A 24,800-nucleotide genomic window follows, 5' to 3' on the forward strand; every position below is an offset into this window, starting at 1 on the left:
TTGTTTTTGTTAGAGCAGCAGTGAGTTCTCTCTGTAAATAAGAGTGTATTGATTTATTTTAAAAAAAACTTAAATTGATTAATTGATCCAGCAAAAGAGAATAGGATCAGATGCTGCTGTGAGACTCAGTCACCAGTAGAGAGAGTCAGAGGTGAGAGGGGGAGGGGGAGTGGAGGGGGAGGGGCCGGCAGCTGGTGGGAGGGGCCTAATGTGTGAGAGTCTGAACTGAGAGTGAGAGCAGAGTCAGACCTGACAGGACCAGAGACAGAGAGAGGGACAACCATGGTCTCACACTGGAATATACAACTACTGACTACACACTGCACACAGCATGGTAAGACACACACACTTCTCTACAATTGACGTTTGGAGCACGTGTGTGTGTGTGTGTGTCTCTGTGTGTGTATGTGTGTGTGTATGTGTGTGTGCCAGGTTTGTTGTGGTGGGGGAGGGCATAGCGGGGGTCTAACGTTTCAAGCAGAGTGTATTCTTCAAACATTTGTCCTGTGTGTGTGTGTGTGTGTGTGTGTGTGTGTGTGTGTGTGTGTGTGTGTGTGTGTGTGTGTGTGTGTGTGTGTGTGTGTGTGTGTGTGTGTGTGTGTGTGTGTGTGTGTGTGTGTGTGTGTGTGTGTGTGTGTGTGTGTGTGTGTGTGTGTGTGTGTGAAGACCAACTCTGAACTGGTCTTCAGCCTGTTGCTGTGGTTTGGTTCATTCTCCTCCTGTTGTTGAGCTCAGGCTTCACTGTCACAGCTGATCTATCAGTGAGTGAACAGCCTCATCAGAGTGACTGAAGCTGCAGTAACCAGGACCACTTAAGCATCAAATTCCTTCTCAGACGTGTCAATAACAGCATGCGCTTTGTGATGTGAACATTTGTGCCTTCGAACTTTGCAGACAAACAGCAATCTATCTGGGTTTAATTTAGAAATCATGTCCTTGCATTAGTGGATCCACCAGTCAAAGTCAGTGTTAAATAAAATAAAGTTTAGTCTCACAGTCCTGCAGGTCGTCAGAATTTTATTTATAGCCCTGGTGAAAGTCTGTAATGATCCAAATGTGTGTAAAATGTAAAATTAGACAGGTTTTATTTTTCCAGGGGGTGTAAACATCTAAAGACACTGTGAAGAGATGTTAGGACACAGTAGATGTGAAATCCTGGGTTCAGTTGGGCACACATTGTTTTGTTTTTTTCTATTTTTCACTTCAGAACTACCACACATCAACAATAAGATAAGATGTACAGATAGATGTATATACTGTATATATCCCATCTTCACCATTGACAGCTTAAAAACCTGTTTACTCTCAAGGAAAATGTCATGTAGTCAAAGTGTGAAGCAGTTGGATGTAAGGCTCATCACTGTGACAGTCTTAGAGCTGTAAAGCTATAGATGAGATGTTGGTACAGCCAGATGGGAGACGTTGATTTCAACCAGTCTTTAATTGTTTTGGCAAAAAAAGGTTTACAACATTAGTTTTGAACTAATTCTGGCCAAGAACATAAATAGTTATCACTATTCAGTCCAGCGTGTGTTACAAGGTGAATATAGATGGAGAAATAAATCAATACAGGTCAGGATAGAATCTTGATATATTGTGTTGCAGTATTGCATCAATATATAAATGATCTTTTAACGAATTGAAGTTTTTGGTACTATATTACAAAAAGTTTTTTTTTTTTTGTTGGTCTACTTGACAATCACATTTATCAAGAATAGAAATTATTTGAGTGAGAGGAGCAGAACCTTATCGTATTAGGTGAAACAGGCGTTTACAATAAGCTGTTTCAAAATGGCAATAAATCACAGTCTATTAATCGTTATTGCAATACTAGGATATGTATAAAATCGTGATAATATTATATTGTGGCTCCTCTGGTGATTCCTATCTGTAGGTTTGAGTTGAGCTGCTGTCAGTGTGGTGGCAGATTTACCTGCCTATGAGCTCTGATTATGGATGAGAGCAGCGCAGCGTAGTGAGTCTCCTCACATGTAAACACTGACGAGAGGCTGAGAGTAATTAGTGATCAGTAGGGCTGACCCGATTATCATATTTTAATATAAAATATAAAATCGATTTTGATCGAAGCTTCGGCGGCCGGCGGGGTGCGCGATCGTAATGTCTGACGGGGGGGGGGGGGGAGTAGTGGCTGCCGTTCTGTGAACTTGTGTTGTGAAGTGAGACGGAGGAAAGACGGCTCTTTTAATATCGATACTGTTGTAAATCAGTATCGAGCTCAATATCAATTTTTAAGTATTGATTAGTATCGAGTATTGATTATTTTGACAACCCTAGTCTGGACTCTGGACTCCCATTTGTGGTCTCTGGTCTGGACGCTGGACAGTTAGAGGTTTTGTATGTATAATATTGAACACTGGAGTCTCAGTGTTCACTATACAGACTGAAGCAGTTGTTTCTGTCAGTGACTCACACACACACACACACACCTTAGCAGAAACGAAGGTGTGTTGTTACCACAGCGATGTTGTATAGGCTCTGGGTGTGTATTCATGTATCATCTGCTTGTGACTGTCACTGGAGCTCGACGAGCTCAGACCTGTCAAAGACTTTTACCTTAAGCCAGAACCAGGACTGGAAAAACCACAGCAAGGTTTGACTGACAGCGACCCGAGTGTTTCAGCGGCCTGCAGGTCGCCTGGCGCTGAAAAGGTCACCTGGTCCGTTGGTGTTAGGCCCCCATTTTAATGTAGGTACATGTGGTGTAGCGGACATTGTGTTTAAACCAGTGTGTCCCAGGTGTGAACTCTGCTTCGTCCTCTTACACACTTACTTACAGGGAACAGCAGCAACAGATCCTCAGTGTTCAGCCTGTCACTTGAAAAAGTTATAAACAGTTGTCAATTAATCTTGTCAATGATTCGATTCATTAATTAATCGCAGCTCTCACAGGTTCACGACTGTCACCTGACCAGGGTCTCCTCCCAGGAGGAAGTGAGGGGAGACTCAGCATGTGGGTCGCTGACCTGCTGTTAGAAAGTGAACTTCATGGTATGTTGACTGACAATAGTGACATTGGTGCAGGCTCCGTTCTTCTTTGTCTCTTACATCATCCACTAGCACCCTGAGCTGCGTCAGCCAATGAGACGCCCACAGGTGACCATTCTAGGTGTATGAATGAAAGTGTGATGTTTACCTGATGACTGTGGAGACGGGGCAAAACAATGGTGATGAGTCTGGACCTCTACCTGGAGCTGGGCCTCCTGCGCCACGTCTCATTGACTCACCTGTACCTGTGGCAACAACACACCCACACGTGCATGCTCACTGAGTCAGTGCACCACCCACAGTGTGAACCAGCTTCATGAAGGAGGCAGAAGGGGTTTTATTATTTCTACTGGATCTGACTTCTACCTGAAAACAGTGATGAAGAGGGGGAGACGATGGAGCAAGCTGGACATGTTCAGGCTCCTCCTCAAGTTGGTGGTGTCTGGACTTGTTGAGGGGCTGCTGGGAAAAAAGTCGGAGGGGTGTGTGGGGGTAGAAGTCCAGGAATGTAGAGATAATGGAGTGGTACTGATGGATGAGAGCCCTCTGTATCCGTCTGTGTGGGCAAAACCTAGAAAAGTGACAAACTCCTGTGTCCTCAGTGGAAGGTGATTTGTCGATAATTCATGTTTTATCATTGTCAGTTCATCAGAATGTTCCAGGCTTTCATTTACCTGATTGATCACCAGGACACACCCCCAACTCACCTGGTCACCTGGACCATTAGTCAGTCTACACCGTCCCTCTCTCTAGCCTTACAAGTCTTTGTAAGACATGTTTAAATAAACACGTCTCGAGCAGTGGTTAATATTAGAGTAATAAATATTTTTAATTAATTTAATGTCAATTATGTCCACCCCCCCATCGTCATAAATAAAGTTTCCCTTGTTGCTGAAGCAGCGGCGCAGGTCGTAACTGTAGATTCTGGTCTAGATTTGTGGCTATTCTCATCTGACATCCCAGATATTTCAGTGGGGAGATCTGGTTATATTGACCATCCAAAAATATCTGACCGTTTTCAAAACACAGCCTCAGAGAGCGGCGGATGGAAGAAGACGTATGAGGTCAGTAAGGAAGTGGGGCATCAGGAAACAACCTGGTTCACCTGCAGCTGCTCACACAGAAGCCACTGTGTTGAGGCTTCTCTGACTGAGGGATTTGTATGTCCTGGTTAGCTGTGGTCAGTGCAGCAGCAGCAGCAGCAGGAGGGGGAGGAGGAGGATATCTCTGTATCCAGGTCTGTCCCACATCAACACACTGACCCACCTGGCATTATTCCTGTCTTGCTGCAAGCTCTCTACAGGTAATACTCAGAAAATTAGAATATCGTGAAAAAGTTCATTCACTTCCCCATGATTGCGAACTGTACTGAACCAGACAGAGAGCTTTTAAAGGCTCAGGAACCCTTTGCAGGTGTTTTGGATTAATTGGCTGACGAGGCTGTGACAATTTGAGCTACAACATTGAACTTTTTCACGATATTCTAATTCTGATTTTGGGGTTTTCATAAGCTGTAAGCCATAATAATCAAAATTCTAACAAATAAAAGCTTGACATATCTTGCAATGCCTGTTATGAGTCTAAATAATATATTCATTTCACCTTTTAAGTTGAATTACTTAAATGAATGAACTTTTTCACGATATTCTAATTTTCTGAGTATTACCTGTATTTGTACCTTCAGACCTTAACTCGCCAGGAGACGTGTTTTCTCCTCTGACGACAGGTGTCTCTCAGGACTCATCACATCAGTGACAGGATGTGTTTTTTGTCCCAGGTGTTGAGTGGTGGGTTGTATGGACACTCCTGGGGAGTACAAAGCACTACAAAGTCCTCGTCCCAGGGGTCATCCACAAAAGTTTTTTACTGTTTCTGACGTATTTTTTGGAAACAGGTCCCAGCGTGGGTAAATCTCCAAACACAGCTCCAGCATCTTTGTGTAGACAATGAAAACACATCTTTTGTGAAACGATGATGTCATAGCTGCACCACTCTAACCTGAGCAAAACCATTAGACTTTACAACAACAACAGCAAACTGCTGCCAGGTCCTTCAGATACTGCGCCTGAAAAACACCTCCATTAAATCAGCATTTATTAGCATATTTGCACTGGCACGACTCCCAGTCAACATCCTCGTGAAGTGATTAGTTGAATTATGATGTTTGGAGTTTGTAGACAGCGTGCAAGCTTATGTATATGTACAACAGCGCTTTGAGTCGTTTTCAGTGGATCCGTGTGGCGCAGACATTTCTGGAAATGATGCCGTCTTCGTGAAAACCTTTTGAGAACGATAAAGAAAAGGGTCGTTTTGGGAAAACTTTGTTACCGTGTCGACAAGGCCTCAGACTCCAGCACAATGAGGCAGTGTTCCTGCAGATCCAGAGTATCTGTCAGTAACATGCTGTCATCCTGCCGCTCCGGCCTGAAACCTAAAGCCTCACCCTCCCCAACTCTTTCAGGGGAACCCCCACCTCTGAAACGACACACCCTAACACCTGAACCCAACACCGATTATGAGCAGATTCCCCAGCATGAGGATCTGTGGCCTAGTTCACTGAGAGCTGAGACCTGCAGAGACACGATTCATGTTTTCAGCACAACCAGTTATTCCTCTGATAATGTTAAATGTCAAATTTAAGTCTCACGTGACAAACTGAACTATGTCCTGGAGCAAAGTAAGTCTGTCATCAATTAACAAAGATTCAGACTCTGCCAGAGAAACAACAGCAAATTAAAGTTGATGTTATTCTCAGTTTGTCTGTCTGTCTGTCTCGACCCAACATGTCAGTAACAAACTTTCATCAGGACCTGAAGATGAACTGATTAGATTTTGGTGGTCTAAAGTCAAAGGTCATGATGACCTCACAACGTCCTACAAAAACGCCTCTGGACCTTATTCATTGCTGTAACTCGACCTGTGTGTGTCTGACGTCACCAACGGTTTCTGAATCTTTCTTAAACATGCTGGATGGTTGTGTCCATCGGACACTGGATCAGTGTGAGGGGGACGTGATGGAATCTGCTTCTGATTATCGCACATATAGATCTATATGAATACCTGTATGGTTGCCATATTAGGAGGCAGGGACTTCACAGGAACATCCTCTCACTCAGCCCTCCAGGCCGCTGTGTCTCCACTGCAGAGTAGGACACATATAGATGCTTATCAGTCACATGACGTTCTAATTGTGAGCGCCATCTTGGGTACCAACCGGGGACCTGCACAGCTATAATCATTAGACTGTATGGGCTTTAATGAAGGATGTCTTAGTCTTTATTTCTCCATAACCACAGACTAACTCTACATTATCCCGCTTATTACACGGTTTAAGAGTGAAATTATTAATTTCAGATCAGGCGCGGCGCCAGAATTTCAATTTTGGACGGGCCACAGTAATTTTGGATGGGCCACTACTTAGGAAAAAATAACACTAACATACATATAGTTGGAAATTATTCCTGAATGACTCGTTCGTGCCTATATTGCCTTGAAAGCACACACCATTTCTGCTGAGACGAGCTTTGACAGCGCCGTGCGCCGCTCTCTCTCCCGTTAAAAGTTAATCTAGCTCACCCAGCGGACCTCTCTCTCTCTCCTCACAGACACTTATTTTCATAAAGTAATAAAATATCTGGACATTTTGCCATCGTTAACATTGAGACAAAAGGCTGCAGGAATGGAAGAAGAATTCGGCAAATCATCTTATCACGCAAAAAGTCACAACAAACAGGTTTTGCACAATGGTTTGCACAGATACGTCTTAAAATATGTGAAACCTTCTCATCACAATCCATGCCATCTACACAGTTACGTTATCACAAACCGTTAACAATTAATCCACACTCAAACCGAAGCAACAATAGTGTTAACTGTACTCAACAAGCTGTTATTACAAGGTTTACAACAGATATGACAGACAACCTGGGCCGTGTGTGTGCGTGTAAGAAAGGAAGGGAGGGAGGGAGAGAGGAAAAAGTAGGTAAAACCTGTTAGCTGTTAGCTACCGTAGCTCAGGCGTCGGTCTCCCGTCAGGTAAAAGCTGCCGTTTATTCCTCAAATGAAGCTCATGTCGAGCCTCTCCGGTACAGTTATCCATCACTGCTGTTGAATTAGCTGCTAAACTGCTGGAAGCTAAAACCAAGGGGGCGTCTGTTTGTTTACAATTCACGAAAGCAACGTGAACGTACGTGCCGCTCACACTCAGTAGAGTGAGGCAGCGTAGCCTCTGCCTCCCTTGGCGTACATGTCTCCCAAGCTGTTTAATGACGGTAAAAATGAAACAGAAAGTAAATATCCTGCATAGTTTCTCTTTTCTGTGCTGCGCTGATCAGAGCGGCGTCCCTAGCAACGGTGTATTTTACTTAGCAACGATCTGTTAAACAGGAATAACAGACTGTTAAATGCAAAATCAAGATGTAAATAAATATCAGAAATATCAATAAATTATCGGAATACGACATTCAATAGAGCCATGTAATAAAAAAAGGTTTATCCACTATTTTTGTGAGATTTGATGTCACAGCCATGGATGTATTAGGTCACAGCCCGCAGACTGCCTTTGGAAGTCGGTACCCAAGATGGCGCTGTGACCGGCTGCGACCGCTGTGTGACGTCACGTGATATCTATCTATAGGACCCAACTGACTCCAGTCGATGTCATCATTGTGCAACAGTTTTCATCTTTGCGTAGTCGTTGTGCGGCAGTTTTCTTCTTCTTCTGCTGCTGTTGTCGTTGTCTTCTGGGTTTTAAAAATGTCGCTTATTTTGACATTTTCTGTTGGCGTCACATCCCGCTTTGAGTATGCCCAATCAGCATCGAGCAAACCTCCGTCTACCATCTTTATTCTCAGTGTGCGGTTAATCTCAGATGATTCTTGTTCCTCTGGGGGCTGAGCTGATCCCCTTTTTCTGTCTGATTGTTGATGTGTGAGTGCTGTTTGCTTCTCGTCTTGCTCCTGCAGATATCAGCTCAGTCCATGGACCAGGTCCCAGAGGGACTGACCCCTTCCTCCTCAGTGAAGTCCGGACCCAACTTCAGTCTAATCAGCTGTTTGAGAAACTCTCAGTGTTTCAAGGTTATCGCTCTCTGCTATCGCTCTCTGCTCCGTGACGCCGGCTTCAAATAACTGCTCAGGGACGGACATCCACTGCTGCTCGGTCACATGAAGGTGCAAACTCCTTCAGTGCAGGTTGTAAAGACCGGAATAGCAAGAAGGGGTTCGATTGGGACGGGTTTGATTCCCAGGAGGGTGGAGTTTGCATGGTCCTCCTGTGTGGGCTCTCACCAGGTGTGAATATGTAGATGTGCGGACTGCAGGCTTGGTGGATATTTGATCAGAGTCCAGTCTCTGCTAACCAGGTGTAGCCTAACCCTCTAACTGTTAACTGGACCCAGAAGGCCTGGTTCAGAGCCAGACTCCACCCCTCCCCCTCCAACCCCTCACCTTCAGTGTCTCACAGTGACCCATCACTGTACCTGTGGCTGCAGCTGAAATCAGGTGGGCACCTGGAGCCTGTGGTGTAGACACAGTTAACACCTGAGCAGACTCTCAGCCCGAGGCCTGGACTGTTTGATTTCCTGTGTGCGTGCGTGCGTGTGTTCGTTCTGGCAGCGTCTGTAACATTCCTCTGTCTTTTCATCTTATCTCTACCTGTCCCTCAGCTGATGTTTTCCCTGCAGCTCCTTCGCTCCTCCGCTGTGATCCGTTTCTTGCTGGGACTCTCCGGCTGCAGCTCCGCCCACACTGAGCTTCATTCCTGCTCGTCGTTCACAGCAGAGATAAGATCAGACACACGAGACGCTGGGCAGAACATCAGTCCGTTTCCCAACAAGCTGCAGCAGGAACCAGCAAACACAAACAACCAGACAGAGTGAACGCATCAGCAGGGGTGTGTGTGTGTGTGTGTGTGTGTGTGTGTGTGTGTGTGTGTGTGTGTGTGTGTGTGTGTGTGTGTGTGTGTGTGTGTGTGTGTGTGTGTGTGTGTGTGTGTGTGTGTGTGTGTGTGTGTGTGTGTGTGTGTGTGTGTGTAAATGCTTTGTCAGGGGAAAACGAGAATGTAGATGTGAGTTTGTGTTACAGTCAGTTAAACAGGTGTAAAGTGACACCAGCTGAAGTGGTTTTCACACAGGACTGATGTTACCTGTGGCGCTCGTTAGACTTTATAATAGTGAGCTGAACAGAGGTCGTTTGAGTTCCTCTGCTAATTACAAACATCGTCAGTCTATAATCTGGGAGACATTGTACTCTAATGTTCGACGGATGTTCAGTTCAGTGGAAAATGAGAATCAGGTTGACACTCGATGTTTAGCAGATGTCGGTTGATTGATTGATATCGATTCAGTTAGAGAAGTTTTGCTCAAGCTTTGCTGGATGTGATTGAGATTAAGTTGTTCCTCTGACCTGGGGCATTCTTCAAAATATGTATTATGAACCGGCCAAAATGACGTGTGAAGTCATGATTGGTGTCAAGTGTCATTTAGTCTGAGCTGCTATTGTTTCTCTTTTACGTCTCAAGATGATCAGCGATCCTCCGAGGAAAAACGTTTCCTCTCCTGTCTGTCTTGGCAGAGATAGTTGTTGTTTGTCTGGTTGAGGAAACATAACTAGTGCTGATCAATAAGTCACATTTTCATCTTCATGGTGATATGAACATGTCACCAATGAATGAAATGTACAGCAGCCGTGAGGGCTCAGCTCATGTTAACAAAAAGACACAAACAACGTGCTACAAATTCAAAAAACGACTTCATCAATTTAATGACATTTGAGCCACAAAAACTTATAACACAACAGAAGTGAACACAAAAAACAGACAGAGCGGGTGAATGACAGTACACTGTTGTGAATGAGCCAACAGGAAGACGTCTCTGTAGCTGCAGCTTCATTTGACACATTATTCTGTAAAGCTCAGACTCACTAGTCTCAGTCCTGATAGTGTGTTTAGGTCCAGAGAGTCTGGGTATCTGGGTCTGGAGGTATCTCTCTGAGGACAGCTGGCCTCTCCTGTCACTGTGCTCACCTATAAGTGAGGGTTACAGAGAGGCAGGGGGTCAAAGGTCACGTCTCCTGCGGCTCCCTTGCCTTTAAAGCCCCTCCCTCCCCACGCTCTGTCACCATGATTGGTTACTGAAGAGGTTGTGACCTCTGCTTTTGGAAACCGTGACCCCTCTCTATGGTCTGGTTGTGTAAACGGCTTCAATATGGCCGACAAGCTTCTCTGCCTCCCACAGCTGTAGAGACCTGAGGTAGAGAGATACTATTGGACCAACCACATGTCAGCATCACACTGCTGTCACTGTGTGTGTGTGTGTGTTCACATGGGGAGATGCAGGGTAGCGCCAGGACCTGACAGTGACCCTGATCCTCCTCCACAGGAACTGGTTTCTCCATTAGATGTCAGCTGAGCAGTTGTGACTGTGAATCATGGTCCTCCAGGGACACGGAGGCCCCCGCTGACTATTCATGACACCAACCTGAAGATTAGATTAGTTTAGTCCTAAAAGCTCCATCTGGATGATTAAACACCGCCCTCACTGCTGCGAACACGGAAACACAACACACCTCAGGTCTCAGGTCTGGGTCAGCGCAGTGGGGGAAAACCACCAAATCAAAAACTCCTTCCTGTGGCACTAAATCACTTCTTCTTCCTGCATACGAGCTCCCATGCGGAGCACTGCAGCGTGTCGCCACCACGGGTCAGCGGGGTGAATCGGGAAGTGTCACAGTCTGTTTGTGTTGATGTAGTCGTGGTGTTGTTGATGTTTCGGCCTGTGCTGCTGCTGCAGCTGCAGAGACGTGATGATCAGGTTGGTCCTGTCCCTCCTGCTCCTCCTTCACAGTAATCTGCTGTAATACAGTGTTATTGTGTTTAATCCACTGGTTCACTGCAGAACAACAACGCGCTCATTCTGACACCCTGCCTGTGTCACATGTAACTGAAGAGGCCCCTGTTTGCTCTGATCCTAAACTAAACACAAACTAATGAGCCGTGCTTTAAATCAAAACCACGGCTGTTTGTGAAAAGCTCGCTGGAGGAAGGAACTTCAAATCCACCACATGACCTCTGACCTCCCTGGGATTGGCTGTTTGCACGAGTGACGTCAGAGTTGCAGCGGATCAGAGTCGGAGCTAAAAGCTAAAAGAAGCTAAAATAAAATCGTGTGTTTTTGTCAGTGTGACTAGGATAATGGAGTTATTATTCAGCCTCAGAGTGGGTGGCCTCTCTCTCTCATGGGAACCTCACTCAGCTCACTTTGATCTGCCTCCTCCCCCCTCCTCACCCTCTCTCCCCCTTCACCTTCTCAGAGCTAGACCGTGCTGTCTCAATACTGTAATCCCCACTTTTATATACTGAGTGTTCCTGCAGTGTGTGCACGTGTGTTTGCGTACTAGATGCTCATGACGTTCACGTCATAAAGAATCAGAGAGTTAACTCAAGTCTCTTCCTTTGTTTTGGATTAATATTATCAACCATGTGACCTCTGACCTCCTGTGACTGAGCTCTGGGTCGTCCGTGTCTCTGAGTTTGTGTAGTTGTGTCAGAAACCTGTCACACCGACATCGCCATGTCTTTGGAAAGGGCTTGTTATCCCTGATGTGATTTACCTCTTTGTATAAAAATGTGATGGGATCAATGAGGTGAGCGCAGGTTAGTCTGTGCCTCAGGTCATTGGTTGATTCATGTTGTGAGTCTATGGATTCAGCCTTGACAGATGGTCCCCTCCTCCACACTGTGAATAAGCATGGACAGGGTGGGGGGTGTTTATAGCATACACCTCTGTTAGCATTGTTAGCACAGCTGGATGTCTTTCTCAAAAGCTAACGCAACGCTTCTTTCACAATTTCTGCTGGCAGCTCCAAAAATGTTCCTCTGGTTCTGTCAGTCAGTTAGTAGCTGCTACACACACACGCCATTGGTGAACTGTGACAGCACTCAGTCCTCCATACCTTTATTTGTAATAAAGTACAATGTATAAACAGGTGAGCTCATGTAGGGGGAAATTAGATGTAGAGATCAAAACAGTTTCTGTACCAGGCTGTAAACATGTTTATTCCTGCAGTAAAGTTGGACATTTTAACATTGGACTGACTCACTGTAGAGGAACTGCAGCCCATGTTGATCAACATCTTAGTTTATACCTAAACAGAGGTCAGTCTGATGCCGTACCATGTGTATCAGCCCTTCTTTGGTGGTCTTGATTTTTGTTATAATAGTAATTATGATATTTATAATAGTTTATGTCATAGAGTTGAGATATTTGGCTGCATCGTGATATGAGCCTCGATCTCAGTGCAAAAGATCTATTTTCATCTTCACTGGAAAAAACGATGATGGTGGGATGACGATGTTGTTGGTTTAGATCCGTAGCCGCAGCATCTCCATAGCAACACAACACCGATGGTGCAACAACAAAGTGACACATCGTAGGTAGGTCCAGGTATAGACAGTTGGGTGATTGTGCTTTCACCGTGGCTGCTTCTGATTAACCTGCTGTTAATGGCAGAGCACGTTTAAATCCAACATTGTACCTGTTTCTGAGCCTTATGCTTAATGGATGTTTTTCTTGTTATTTTTCATCCTATATCCTTTATTTGGCTGTTTTGGATATTGTAAAGAGCTAAACAAATAAACTTTGACTGACTGAAAGGGTTGAGCCTCGTCAGCTGCTCTGATTTTGATGTTTATGCCTGGTCACATTGGGATCTGGATTATATTGACATTAATTCCAGTTTTGTGAGACCGATCTGACGCCAGAGACGAAGCCACGGATCCAGTGGATGTGGAGGTTAATTTAGATGATACAAGGCAGATCTGTAGGTTACTGTAGTGGTGTAGTCTTTGTGTTCAGTCTGGTTGGATCCTCTGTGACCCTGATCCAGTGTGAAGTTCCCCCTAAGCCAGGGGAGCGCTGTCTGTACTCGTGCCCCCCACCCCCAACCCCACCCCCATGTGTCATCTGATAGCCTCCTGCTAATATTGGCTTCAGCTCTACATTTGGCTGCCAGTTGTTGTGAGTGAATCCTGCCTGAGTCGCATCCAGAATATTCACCTCCACACACGCAGTAGAGCTGGCGGCGCGGCGCGGGGCGGCGGTGGGGGGGGTTGCTGGGGAACGGGACAGGACTGGAACCAGGTAGAACGATCGGCGCCATCAGCTGAGAGTCACAGGTCTGATTCCCTCCTCTGGGCTGTAATAAGCCACTGGTCTGTCAGCTGGTTTTCAAACTCTAATACACAACTCAGTACACACACACACACACACTCTCACTCAGTCTGGAGCCAGACGCTGTGCGTGTGTGTGCAGCCTGATATTTTTACCTGACCAGTCTTCACTGCCTCCAGACCAGTGGATCCAGTTACAACCTGGTTCCTGTTCTGCCTGACACAGACGGGGCCTCCCAGCCACACCTCCAGGGCCTGCTGGGCGCGGGCTTGGCGGTTAGCCTGAAATGTTGAACTTGTTTTCAAGTGTGTGGGGGAAAAGACACGTGCTGACACAAGGCATGTTGGTGGTGAGTCAGAGGCAGGACGCATGTAGGGAGAAACTGTGGAGGTTAATTATAGCAGAGCAGCCTGCAGCTCCGCTGGGAGCTGAGCTCACTCAGACTGGGAGCACTGGTCTGGAGTCAGCACCAGGCCGGACCCCGCCCTCTGAGATGTGGCTCAGTGTCTCTTGTCTATGTGAAGCAGTTGGACACGGGATCAGTGACGAGCTACTGTCCTGTCCCACCCTGTGTCTCCTATTCTGTCCTGTCTGTGGTGAACCTCAGGACCGAGCCTGACCCTGGACCTCGTCTTCTTCCTTTCAGGACTCTGAGTCTTTGGACCGGTGTATCCAGACTGCCCTGTCAGACCTCTACCCTCCTTTCCAGTCCACGTCCCCCACTGTCCTCTGCCAGGTCCTCAACGTGGTCGAGACTTTCTACAGAGGGGACGGCCTCCGCTACCTGCTGCACTTCCTGCTGCCAGCCAAGCAGCTCCTGCATAACCTGCAGCATCACGCCTGTGTGAGTACAGACCTCTGTCCTGTCTGTAGAGACCTCTGTCCTATCTGAAGCATCACATGAGGGTTGAAGGTCGTATGTCAGTCTGCGACTGATCCTCAAAGACGACTCCAAAAAAAAAAAGTTATTTTAAAGGGACAACGAGGAGTTTTGAAAAGTGTTTTCACACTACATTTCCCATGAGCCTCTGTGCGCACAGTGAACTTCTTGGACTGGCGCAAGACGGACGAAAGCGAAAACATTTGCCAAGAATGTTTTCATTGATCAAGAATGAAATGATCAGATACCGTCGTAGTTCCGACCATGAACGGCAATTCGGCAGCGTTATTCCCATGTCCCGCCAGGCAGTGTCCGTGAAACCGAAAGTAGGTAATGCTGGGCGAGCCGACCACTAAAAATAATGACAAAATAACGATAAAGACAAAACTATATTGAAAACAGACCCATTAAAGGGATAGTTCACCCTAGAATGATATTTCGCTCATTATCTACTCACCCTCATGTTGACTAAGGGCTGGAAGAAGTTTCAGATTCCTCCGTGGCTTCTCTGAGTTACAGGGGGTCTCGGCATAGCAGTGCATGTCCATATAACGGTTGCAAAGGGACACCGGAGCTCTTCGTAAAAAAACACACACAAAAAAACATCCAAATACCTCCATGCTGCTCGTATGTAATGTCCGTCTTGTGCTGAAGCCCCAAATTGCGTAATTGTCCCGAAAAAAATTAAATAAGTCTATATTTTAAGCTTGTTTGTAGCGGAAGCTTCTCGAAGCTCCTCTTCCTGGTCCGTCCAAATCTCGCGTGATTTGCGCCGGCGTCAGTATGCGTCAGTGCGGTTACTGCGAATCACGCGAGATTTGGACGGACCAGGAAGAGGAGCTTCGAGAAGCTTCCGCTACAAACAAGCTTAAAATATAGACTTATTTAATTTTTTTCGGGACAATTACGCAATTTGGGGCTTCAGCACAAGACGGACATTACATACGAGCATCATGGAGGTATTTGGATGTTTTTTTGTGTGTGTTTTTTTACGAAGAGCTCCGGTGTCCCTTTGCAACCTGAATCTGAAACTTCTTCCAGCCCTTAGTCAACATGAGGGTGAGTAGATAATGAGCGAAATATCATTCTAGGGTGAACTATCCCTTTAACAAGTGGGTAACGTAGATTCATCCACATTAATATGAGACTCTTTTATAACCAAATTACAAACTCCTCGTTGTCTCTTTAAGGGTTTTAGTGAAAATTAATAACATGTAGTTCAGCAAAAACTTGACTTAATAATGATCCCCTTGTCCTCTTCCACCTTTCCTCCTCCCTCCCTCCTCCTACTCAGGTGCAGCACTGTGGTGTGTTGTTTCGTCATGAGGGTTGGCCTCTGTGTGTCCATGAGAAGGTGATTGTTCAGCTTTGTCCTCTGGACCAGCGTCTCCTCCGTCCAGGAGACTTCTACCTGCTGGTTTCACCTGCAGCTCCTCCTCCTCCTCCTCCTCCTCGGCCCCGCGGTGCCGCCTGCAGGAGCGGTGCCGCCCCCTCCCCCCGTTTGCTCCTGTGCAGCGTGTCGGCCGGCAGCCGTTATGTGGAGCAGCAGGAGGTGTCGGAGTTAGCCCTGCGGTCCCTCTTCAGCATGGCATGGCTGGACTCTGTCAACAGGGAGAGGGAGCAGCGAGGAGCGTCCCGGCTGCAGCGCTGCGTCCTCTCCGCCCACGGGGACGTGTTCAGGGTCCCCTGGGAGGACCTAGTTTACCCACAGTTCATCAGCCGGCCCCACACTACCCTGAAGGACGACCAGGAGTCCATCCCTAAGGATGGCGACGCATCGATTAACGCGCCACATGATCTGTGTGACGTTCAGTCCAGGGGGAAGGACCGCCGGACATCCGCTACAAAAACCAACCAATCACCAGCGAGCAGCGAAGCCGAGGACTCGGAGGGGGAGTACGTGGAGCTGACGGAGCTGCCTCGGTTTTCCCCCCAGAAGGGCTCGTTGACCCAGTCCATCAGCCAGCAGCACAGAGCCCGGAGCAGCACACACACACTCACAGCTCCAACAACACACACACACTCTGCTGCAGCAGCACACACTCCTCACAGCAACACACACTCCTCCTGGGCCTGTGTGGAGGTGACTTCCCACACGGGGTTTTGTTCCAAGCTCATTGAGGAAAACCTCAACCAGGACTCCTGCAGACCTGTCGTCCTCACCCCCGTCGCCCCCAGCAACCCCTCCACTTCCTCCTCTTCTCCTCTTCCTCAGGTTGAGGAAGCCTCTGCCATCCGGTTGGCGCGCCGGGCGTCACAGGAACAAACAGAAGGTACTGACTCAGACAGACAGGTGAAGCTACACACTGAACCTAACGGAGAACACAGACGGGAGGAGCAGGTTAAAGAAGAGGAGAGAGAGGAAAAGAGGGAAGAGGGAGAGTTGTTGGTGAGGCAGGAAAAGAAGCATGAAAGTGTAGAGTCAGCTGAAGAGAAGGAAGAGGAGGAGGTGAAACAGTTGGAAGAAGCCAAGTGTATGAGGGATGAAGATTTGGTGCCACACACACACATTGCTGAGGAGGGAGGAGAAATGGAGGAGGAAGATGAAAGTGAAGAGACAGATAGAGTTGGTGAGGAGGAGTTGGATGAAGAGGGAGATGATGAGTTAGAGGAGGAAGACGCAGAGGAGGTAGAGGTGGAAGAGGAGGTTCAGGTTGTAGTTGTGCAACAGAGCCAAGAAAGATGGGAGGAGGAGAAAGTGATGAAACAAGGTGAGGGAGTAGAAGGAAAAGAGAAAGGTGAAGAGGAGGGAGAAGGTGAAGCAACACACAGAGATAAAGACACTGACTCTTGTATCAACACTGAGGACTCTTACTCTGAAAATCATACACAACACTCACACCCCAAGGACTCTTATTCTGAAAATGGTGCACTACAAACACACCCCAAAGACTCTTATTCTGAGAACACACTGCAGACACACTCAGAGGACTCCTGTCAAACACACAACACACACTCTCTTATACAACACACACACCCCGAGGTGTCCAGCCCACCACACACACACTGTCAGGACTCTTATTCTGAAAATAGTACACAACAGTTACACTCAAAGAACTCTAATTCTGAAAACAAAACGCAACAAACACACTCTCAGGACTTTTATTGTGAAAACACTAAACCACTGATGCACTCTGAGGACTCTTGTTCTGAAAATATTGAACCAGCAACGCACCCTGAGGACTCTTATTCTGAAAATATTAAGCCAGTGACGCACTTTGAAGACTCCTATCGGGAAAATGTTAAACCAGCCACACACTCTGAGGACTCTTATTGTGAAAACACAAAACCACTGACGCTCTGTGAGGAGTCCGAGGAGGCCGACTCAACGGGTGCCTCCTCACTAGCGATGGAAACAGACCCACTTCAGACCGAACCTAAGGAGTCGGACAGTGGACGGAGGAGGCCACAGGAGGAGGAAGAGGAGGAGAAGGAGGAGGAGGAGGAGTGCGGCTGTGAGGAGGTTGGTGAAGGAGGAACAGAAGAGCGTCAGACTGAAGGTACAGAAACCTGTTTCTCCTCCTCGCTGTCATTCAACAAACCATCAGACTCTTTCTATCCTCACCCATCACCTCCTCCTCTTCCTCCTCCTCCTCCTCCTCTTCCTCCCCCTCTGATTGGCTGAACCAGTCTTCCTCCTCCTTCTCTCCCCCCTCATACTCTGACTGGTTGTATCTCACCTGTGTGACTGTAGGTCGTCATAGTGACAGCAACAGGTTGTCGTAGTTAACAGTGAATTTCTCTGCCCTCTGGTGTGTGTGTGTGTGTGTGTGTGCGTGTGCGTGTGCGTGTGCGTGTGCGTGTGCGTGTGCGTGTGCGTGTGCGTGTGCGTGTGCGTGTGCGTGTGCGTGTGCGTGTGCGTGTGTGTGTGTGTTTTCTTTCTGAGTGTGTCAACATTAGTGTATGTCTTCCCTCCAGGTGTCAGAGACGAGCCCCCTCCTCCCTGGACAGCGATCAGTCCATCTGCCGTGTCTGGACCAACAGAACCAGGACCTCCAGCTCCCCCTCCACAGCCCCCCCAGCCCCCCCAGTCCCCCCAGTCCAGCTTCTACAGCAAGCTCCTGGGCTCCGGAGCTCTCTGTCTGCCAGGTGAGACTAACACACAACCTAGAACAGGTTCACACCCAGTTCATCCCAGACTTAAACCCAGATCCTGAACCAAGACCAGGTCCAGACACAAGCTCCCAGTTCAGGTGTCACAGGTCTGAGGACCAGTGACCCGAGACTCAACACACCCGCTGACATCAAGTCAGGGTTTTCCCCCAGAAAACTTGTTAAGCCCAGTGGTAGGGCGGCCCACCGGCGCCCAAGCATGTTTTTTTGTGATGGGGGCCTGACCCCGACCATTGGCTGATGTCAGGGCCCTATAGGTAGCAGATTTATTAATGGAGCAGTAGAATTTAGAATGTGTGATTCCATGAGGGTGAGATTGATAAGATCAATTTTAAAAGTTGACTGGAAACTACTGGAAAATATTACCATAATCATGTGTTATTATAAGACATTTATGGAACATATTTAAACACCAGCTACAGCAGAGTCTCACAGAAAGGCACTCTTGAAATGCTGTTCAATCAACCACTAAATAAATAAATAATAAAAAATACTATTTAAATAATATCAACTGTTTGCACTAAAAATTAAAAACAACTGCCTGGTGTCTCCATTGTTAAACTGTAAAGTTATTTCTCAGAGATTTTTACAATCTGGAGTCACGTAAACATGATGTACCACGCATCTCTTTCCAGTCAGTCGTCAATCCGTAGCTCTGACGCTGCAAGGGACGACGTGCTAACAGCTACTAGCCATACTACAGCAGACTCACGTTAACGGCTACGAGGTCAACATGGACTCGGTGCATTCCTCTCTGTTATGCTCAACGAAGTTGTGACGTTGTCAGGTGATGTAAAAGACACCTGATTGCGTGTTGATGGAGTACAAAAACTGATTGAAAAATAAATAAATAAACGATGCTTAGCCTGGCGGGGGGGCCCGCCAGGCTTATAATGCACTGGGGAAACCCTGCAAGTCCAGGCAGCAGTCACACCTGGGTCATATGACTGTGCAGGAGTATGTGTGTATCTGCTGTAAACACAACTTCCTGATTTCCCACTTTTTTCCTGCCGAGACGCACACACCTCACTCTCCCTCCACACTCTGTGTGTGTGTGTGATTAGCTTTGATTAGCAGGTTTTCACAACCTGTTTTCACCTGCTGATGTCGGAGGGAGCAGTGTGACATGTGTGTAACTGGTTGTTAGTGTCGTGCTCAGACTTGTGATCGCTAAAACTCATGGAGCCTGAGGAGGAGAAACAGACGGAGCTTTGTCTCCTGCTAAGACTTAAAAACAAAGACTCCACTTTAATCCCTCTGTCAGCTGATTGATATTGAACTTACATCATCATACAACGAGGCATAAAGGGGGTGTGTGTGTTCTTCAGCCTCACCTGAGGATGCTTCACCTGCTGGAGCAGCTGATGTCAGTGGTTTCTACTCTGCAGAGTCCCTGTGTCAGTGCTGTGTACTTGTATGTAGTTGTGTGTGTTGTGGTTTCCTGAGCGAAGGCAGCGTCTCCTCTGTGTCTCCTGCAGGAACCAGGGACAGGCATGGACGAGCGCTGCTGATGGTCTGTACCTGGAGCTCCGTGTGGTCCGACCCTGGCTGTGAGCAGGCCGCGCTGCTCCGTCTCCTGCTCTACTACACCTCCACCCTCAGGTACCCCCCCCTCATCCTCTGTCCACTGTTTCACTGCTCCGCCTCGGCTGTTCGCCCTCTAACCAGGGCCGTTGTATAGGGGAGAAAGGTGATAATAATTCTAGGGGCCCAGTGCCCAGTAGGGCCCACAAAAAACCCCAGTAGTCTAATCTTTGTATGTCTGAATTATTCTACATAAGATAATACTCATAATAATGCTACATGAGCATCAAAACAAAGTAGGCTAAATAAAAAATGATAATACATACGTAGTCTAAGAAAAAAAGTGGAAAGTCAGGGGCCTACTTTAGTATTTTTTCAGGGGCCCCAGAATTCCTAGCAACGGCCCTGCCTCTAACATCACTTCCTTTGTGGAGCAGGAAGGAGACGCTAGCGTTGGGGCTGACGGTGCTGGTGGACGCCCGCAGAGCTGCTCCTGTCCCCGCCCTCTTCTCCGCCCTCAGGAGTCTACAGGTGAGTCTGAGACAGGAAATCACTGTGTGTCAACATGATCCCTCAGAGGGGACACACCTGAAAAGGTCATGTTTGACACCTGGAGGTTATACAACTGGTGACCTTTATGGCAGAGGAACTGCTTCATTACACTCTACAACGATAAACAGCACGAACCAGTTCCACTTGTTACTGGTGTGTCAGAGCAGGAAATCAGGAGGTCGACCATGTTGGAACGGTAACAGTCGCTGAGGAGCCTCAGGGATAAAACCATCAGTAAGACCATCAGGTTTCTCTCTCTCTCTCTCTTTATCGGCATGAAGGTATAAATGTCAGGTGGCATTATTGCGAAACTGTTGCAGACAGTATAATAATGATATCAGGAAGGACAGATGCATTTAGACTGTTACGTAAAATATAATAAGTAAAAATAACAATCATTCATGTGTTGTTGTGTTACAATTGTGTTGCAAATCTACTATGTAATTAGTGTTTGATTTTGATCAATGGAGAAACAACGATATATTGATTAAAAACGTCAAGTATGAAATGTGAGATAAACACAAAATGTGTGATATGTATGTATTTCTCTCACACACACACACACACTGGGGGCAGAGGGTCTTTGCCGGTTTGTGTACTGTCTCTGACCAGCAGAGGGCGAAAGCTCCATGAACTGGCAGCAGTCTGTAGCTCCACGCAAACTGGTCCACTTATACTTAACATGAGGTGTATGTGCGTGTGTGTGTGTGTGTAGGAGAACAAACCAGGCTGTGTCCACATTGTGTTGCTGCTGGTCAACAAGGACTCGTCTCTACGTCTGGACAAACCTGCAGCCTTACAGGTAACTGACCCTCTACACTGACCTTTGACACCTGTGATCACAGACAAACGACCTCATGCGGACCTGAACGTGTGTCAGCTTTAACCTTGGTCATGCTGAACACAGACCTGCTGCTCTCTCCTATTCTCTGTTCACCTTTCCCTACTGTGATCAGCTGACTGCAACACACACACACACACACACACACACACACACACACACACACTGACAGCCTGTGTGTGAATATGTCTGCTGCAGGTGGACGTGCTGACCTCCCTGAAGGCTGTTCACAAACATGTGGAGCCGCAGCAGCTTCCTGTGGAGCTCGGAGGATCCTTCAGCTTCAGTCAGAGCAGCTGGCTGTGCTTCAGATCGGTCAGTACACACACAGTTGCACACAAACACACACGGTCAGTGGTCTGGTCACAGTTTTCATCCTGTTGACTGCTCCATCATCACAGTTTTCTTTATGAGGTGGTTTTATTTTATTTTGATTATTTTATTTCTATTAGTTATTCATATATTAAAACAGAAAACTGATCTGCACCTACATTGATACTCAGTTTACTATTTTAATCATTTTCAACTGGCAAATGTTTTTTCCCTCGAGTCACTGAGGTAGTCAACATACTTTTCCATGAGGTTGAGGTTATGTTGATGAATTGACTGGTTGGTTGTGTCCTTCAGAGAGTGGAGCAGCTGACGAGTCAGTGTGAAGATGTCATTAACCTGCTGCAGAGAACCATCAATGTCCTGCAATCCACACCTCTACCTCCTGCTGCTGAGGTAACACACACACACACACACACACACACTGTAGCACACACACTCCAACAGTCGGTCCATATGTTTACTGATTCTCTCTTTCCCAGGAGGCCGAGCTGCTGTTGTCGAGGTACAAGGCGGTGATGCGTAGCGTGCTGGAGGATGGTCGGTTGGTCCAGTTGCAGAAGGAGGGCGGGGCCTGCCTGTCGCGGCTGCGCCGAGAGGAGAGCAGCATCAGTGAGACCGAGGCTTACAGGGCGGAGCTGGAGGCAGCGTCCACTCTGTATGATCAGGTGGACGAGCTGCTGCACCGCCTCGTCACTCTGTCCAACTCCAGGACCCAGGAGCTCACCTTCGTCCTGGACTTCCGGGTCCTGGAGCAGGGCTTCACTGAGGTCAGTGAGTGCGCTCAGTATGCATGATGTTCCCAGAATGCACCAGGGTCCTGTTGATGTTTCACTGATTATTACAGGTGTTGTTACCGGTAGTTACACCATGGTTACCACAGTACCTACAACATACAGTTGTTCAAGAGGAACTATGCAAGTCAGGTCGCTTTTCCGTTGTTTTGCTAACCCTCCTCATGGCCATGTGCATTTGTATACAACGACGGCAGCAGTAGACTAGAGCGGTAGATAACTTTATTTATCATACACAATGTTGTGATGTGTATATTTGTGTAGTCTTAACTGTCATAAACAAGAAATTACAGGTTACGGGGCGCGTTTGTGTTGCGGTCCTGCAGAGACACAGAGCTGGGACACCGGGTCAGAGGCTCTGATATTGCAAAGTTGTTTTTCAGCCAAGACATGCTAGGTGGAAGGCAGAGACCCTCCGTTGTCCCTGTAAAAAGTTACATGTCATTTATTAAACCACCACAATTACTCCAAAGCTGTTTAATTAAGGTAAACATGTAGCAGAGTTAAGCTATAAAATCCTTTAATACAGGACTTGACACAGTGTGTGTTGTGTCTCAGGTGAGGAAGTGGCTAGAGGAGGTGGGGGAGGTGCGTCTGACAACTCTGGATGAGCCTGAAGATTCTCTGGAGCTTCTCATCAGGAAGCAGCAGGACTTCAAGGACTTCTACACCACCGCCTTCGTAAGACACACACACACACACACTCTCTCTCTCTCTCTCTCTCTCTCTCCCTCTCTCTCAAACACACTCACATGCCCGTCACTCTGAGGATGATGAAGACGACGCCCTTCGTCCCTCTCTCTCTCAGGACCAGTGCAAGCATGGCGAGGCATTGCTTGGTCGTCTGGAGCGCTGGGACGACATGTCATCGGCCGACCTCCACAGCTACGAGGTCAAAGTTCACGCCTTCTGGGCTCAACTGCAGGACTTCTCTCAGCGGGTCAACGCCACCGGACACAACATCGACCGGGCCGTCGTACTCTATCGCTTCTTAGACCAGGTACTGCTGCAGTCCGCTGATGATGATGATGATGATGATGCCGATGCCGCCTTGTTAATCATCTCTTTAATTTGTTCCTATGGTTACCATCTGCAGTAAACAAAGCTCAGACCCCCTGACTCCACACATCAGTGGAGTTTAGTTAGAAAGTTTGTCAATCAGAGCAGATGGTTTAACACGACCCCACCCACCACCCCCTCCTCACATCCTCCTGTAGAGAAACTGACAGCTTGTATTGGGGCCAGGAGTGGGGGGGGGGGGGTGAGGAGACGAAGCGAGAGTGTCAATATTGTTTTGTATGCTGGACCTCTGGAAGGGGGGAGTCTTTGTCCATATGACCCTGTACTGTAGGGGAGGTGTGTGTGTCTGTGTGTGTGTTTGGGGGGGTTTGGGGGGTTGTTGATGTTGATGATTGCGTCACAACCCCAGAGTTGTAGCAGAGTGTGTGAGTTACTGACAGAGGAGGAGGAGATGTGAGACTGGAGATGAGGTTTAAAACAAAGTGTCAGAGGATGTGAATGATCTGAGCCTGAGGCATCAAACGCTCTCTTCATTCATTCACACTTGACCTGATAATGTTGATGACTGCGTGCGTGCAGTTAAGTGATTGTATTTTATTGTGAAGTTTCCACTCTGATACACTGACAGCTGATATTGACCTGACACACACACACACATAGAGCACATACTCACAGCATGAGTCTGTGCCGTCCACTGAATCTCCACATCGTGGATTTGTCAGGACAGGAACAGAGAAACAACAAAACCTTTTGTCCAAACATGACACATGTGTGTGACTCTGTTTGCGTGTGTGTGTGTGTGTGTGTGTGTGTGTGTGTGTGTGTGTGTGTGTGTGTGTGTGTGTGTGTGTGTGTGTTTAGTCCAGGTAACATTCCAGTGCCAAGTTTTCCCTCCTTCTTCTTTTTACTCCTTTCACAAAGTCTTTGTTGCCATAGTGAACCCCCCCTCCTCCTTCCTCCTCCTCCTGGGACCGCCCATCTGCCATTCAGCCTGTGAATGAGGTGGGGGGGTGGTCTGTGTGTGTGTGTGTGTGTGTGTGTGTGTGTGTGGTCGGGATGCCGCTCTCTGCTCAGTCAGGCTGCAGCTCTTCAGCAGGACGCACCGAGGTAAAGACACACTGCAGTTGTTGGGAAGTAGTGTAGCTTCATTGGTGTTTACATGTCTGTATGCGTGTGTGTATTTATGTGTGTGTGTGTGTGTGTGTTTGTTTTCCTTCTTCCGTAGTTTGATGTGAAGACAGCGACAGTTTGACTCCAGAGCTCTGCTCCTCTGTTTCAGTGTGTGTGTGTGTGTGTGTGTCTTTGTGTGCACGTTTGTTAGTGTGCGTGTGTGTGTGTAATGTGTTTTCCATTAGTCTCACTTTCCTGTAGCAGAAAGTGAACAGAACCTGAGTGAGCTAACAGACGTTACAGACGTTAGCCTGTTGGTGAGCGACTGGAGGGAGCTACGTCTGTGTGTCTGTGTGTGTGTGTGTGTGTTCTCTTGTCACTGTGAATCCTTGAGCTCTTACAAACATCTTGATTTCAACTGGTTGAAGATCCTGTGTTGTTTACTGCTGAGTGTCCTCCTTC

At 47.3% G+C, this 24,800-nt stretch overlaps 2 protein-coding genes across 6 annotated transcripts in view; one reads left to right on the forward strand and one right to left on the reverse strand.

Moving 5' to 3' along the window:
* Positions 1 to 24,800, reverse strand: part of LOC146990054 (isocitrate dehydrogenase [NAD] subunit alpha, mitochondrial) — a 242,259-nt gene that overhangs the window by 185,175 nt on the left and 32,284 nt on the right. The window lies entirely within an intron of this gene.
* Positions 1 to 24,800, forward strand: part of plekhg4 (pleckstrin homology and RhoGEF domain containing G4) — a 49,422-nt gene that overhangs the window by 12,811 nt on the left and 11,811 nt on the right. For 2 of the 5 annotated variants that reach the window (XM_085768102.1, XM_085768089.1), the window contains exons 1-12: positions 13,500 to 13,520; positions 13,821 to 14,018; positions 15,349 to 17,554; positions 17,973 to 18,143; positions 19,646 to 19,769; positions 20,129 to 20,222; positions 20,959 to 21,045; positions 21,283 to 21,399; positions 21,712 to 21,810; positions 21,897 to 22,184; positions 22,767 to 22,889; positions 23,017 to 23,208. In XM_085768102.1, coding sequence (XP_085624228.1) covers positions 13,515 to 13,520; positions 13,821 to 14,018; positions 15,349 to 17,554; positions 17,973 to 18,143; positions 19,646 to 19,769; positions 20,129 to 20,222; positions 20,959 to 21,045; positions 21,283 to 21,399; positions 21,712 to 21,810; positions 21,897 to 22,184; positions 22,767 to 22,889; positions 23,017 to 23,208 — 3,705 coding nt within the window. In that variant the 5' untranslated portion in view covers positions 13,500 to 13,514. Of the gene's footprint in view, positions 1 to 200; positions 335 to 13,499; positions 13,521 to 13,820; positions 14,019 to 15,348; positions 17,555 to 17,972; positions 18,144 to 19,645; positions 19,770 to 20,128; positions 20,223 to 20,958; positions 21,046 to 21,282; positions 21,400 to 21,711; positions 21,811 to 21,896; positions 22,185 to 22,766; positions 22,890 to 23,016; positions 23,209 to 24,800 lie in introns of those variants that run through there. The other 3 variants (XM_085768094.1, XM_085768119.1, XM_085768113.1) reach the window with 3 other exon arrangements.

This window comes from Trachurus japonicus, chromosome 3, assembly GCF_045865225.1.
Source record: "Trachurus japonicus isolate A0001 chromosome 3, Traja_1.0".
NCBI lineage: Eukaryota > Metazoa > Chordata > Actinopteri > Carangiformes > Carangidae > Trachurus > Trachurus japonicus.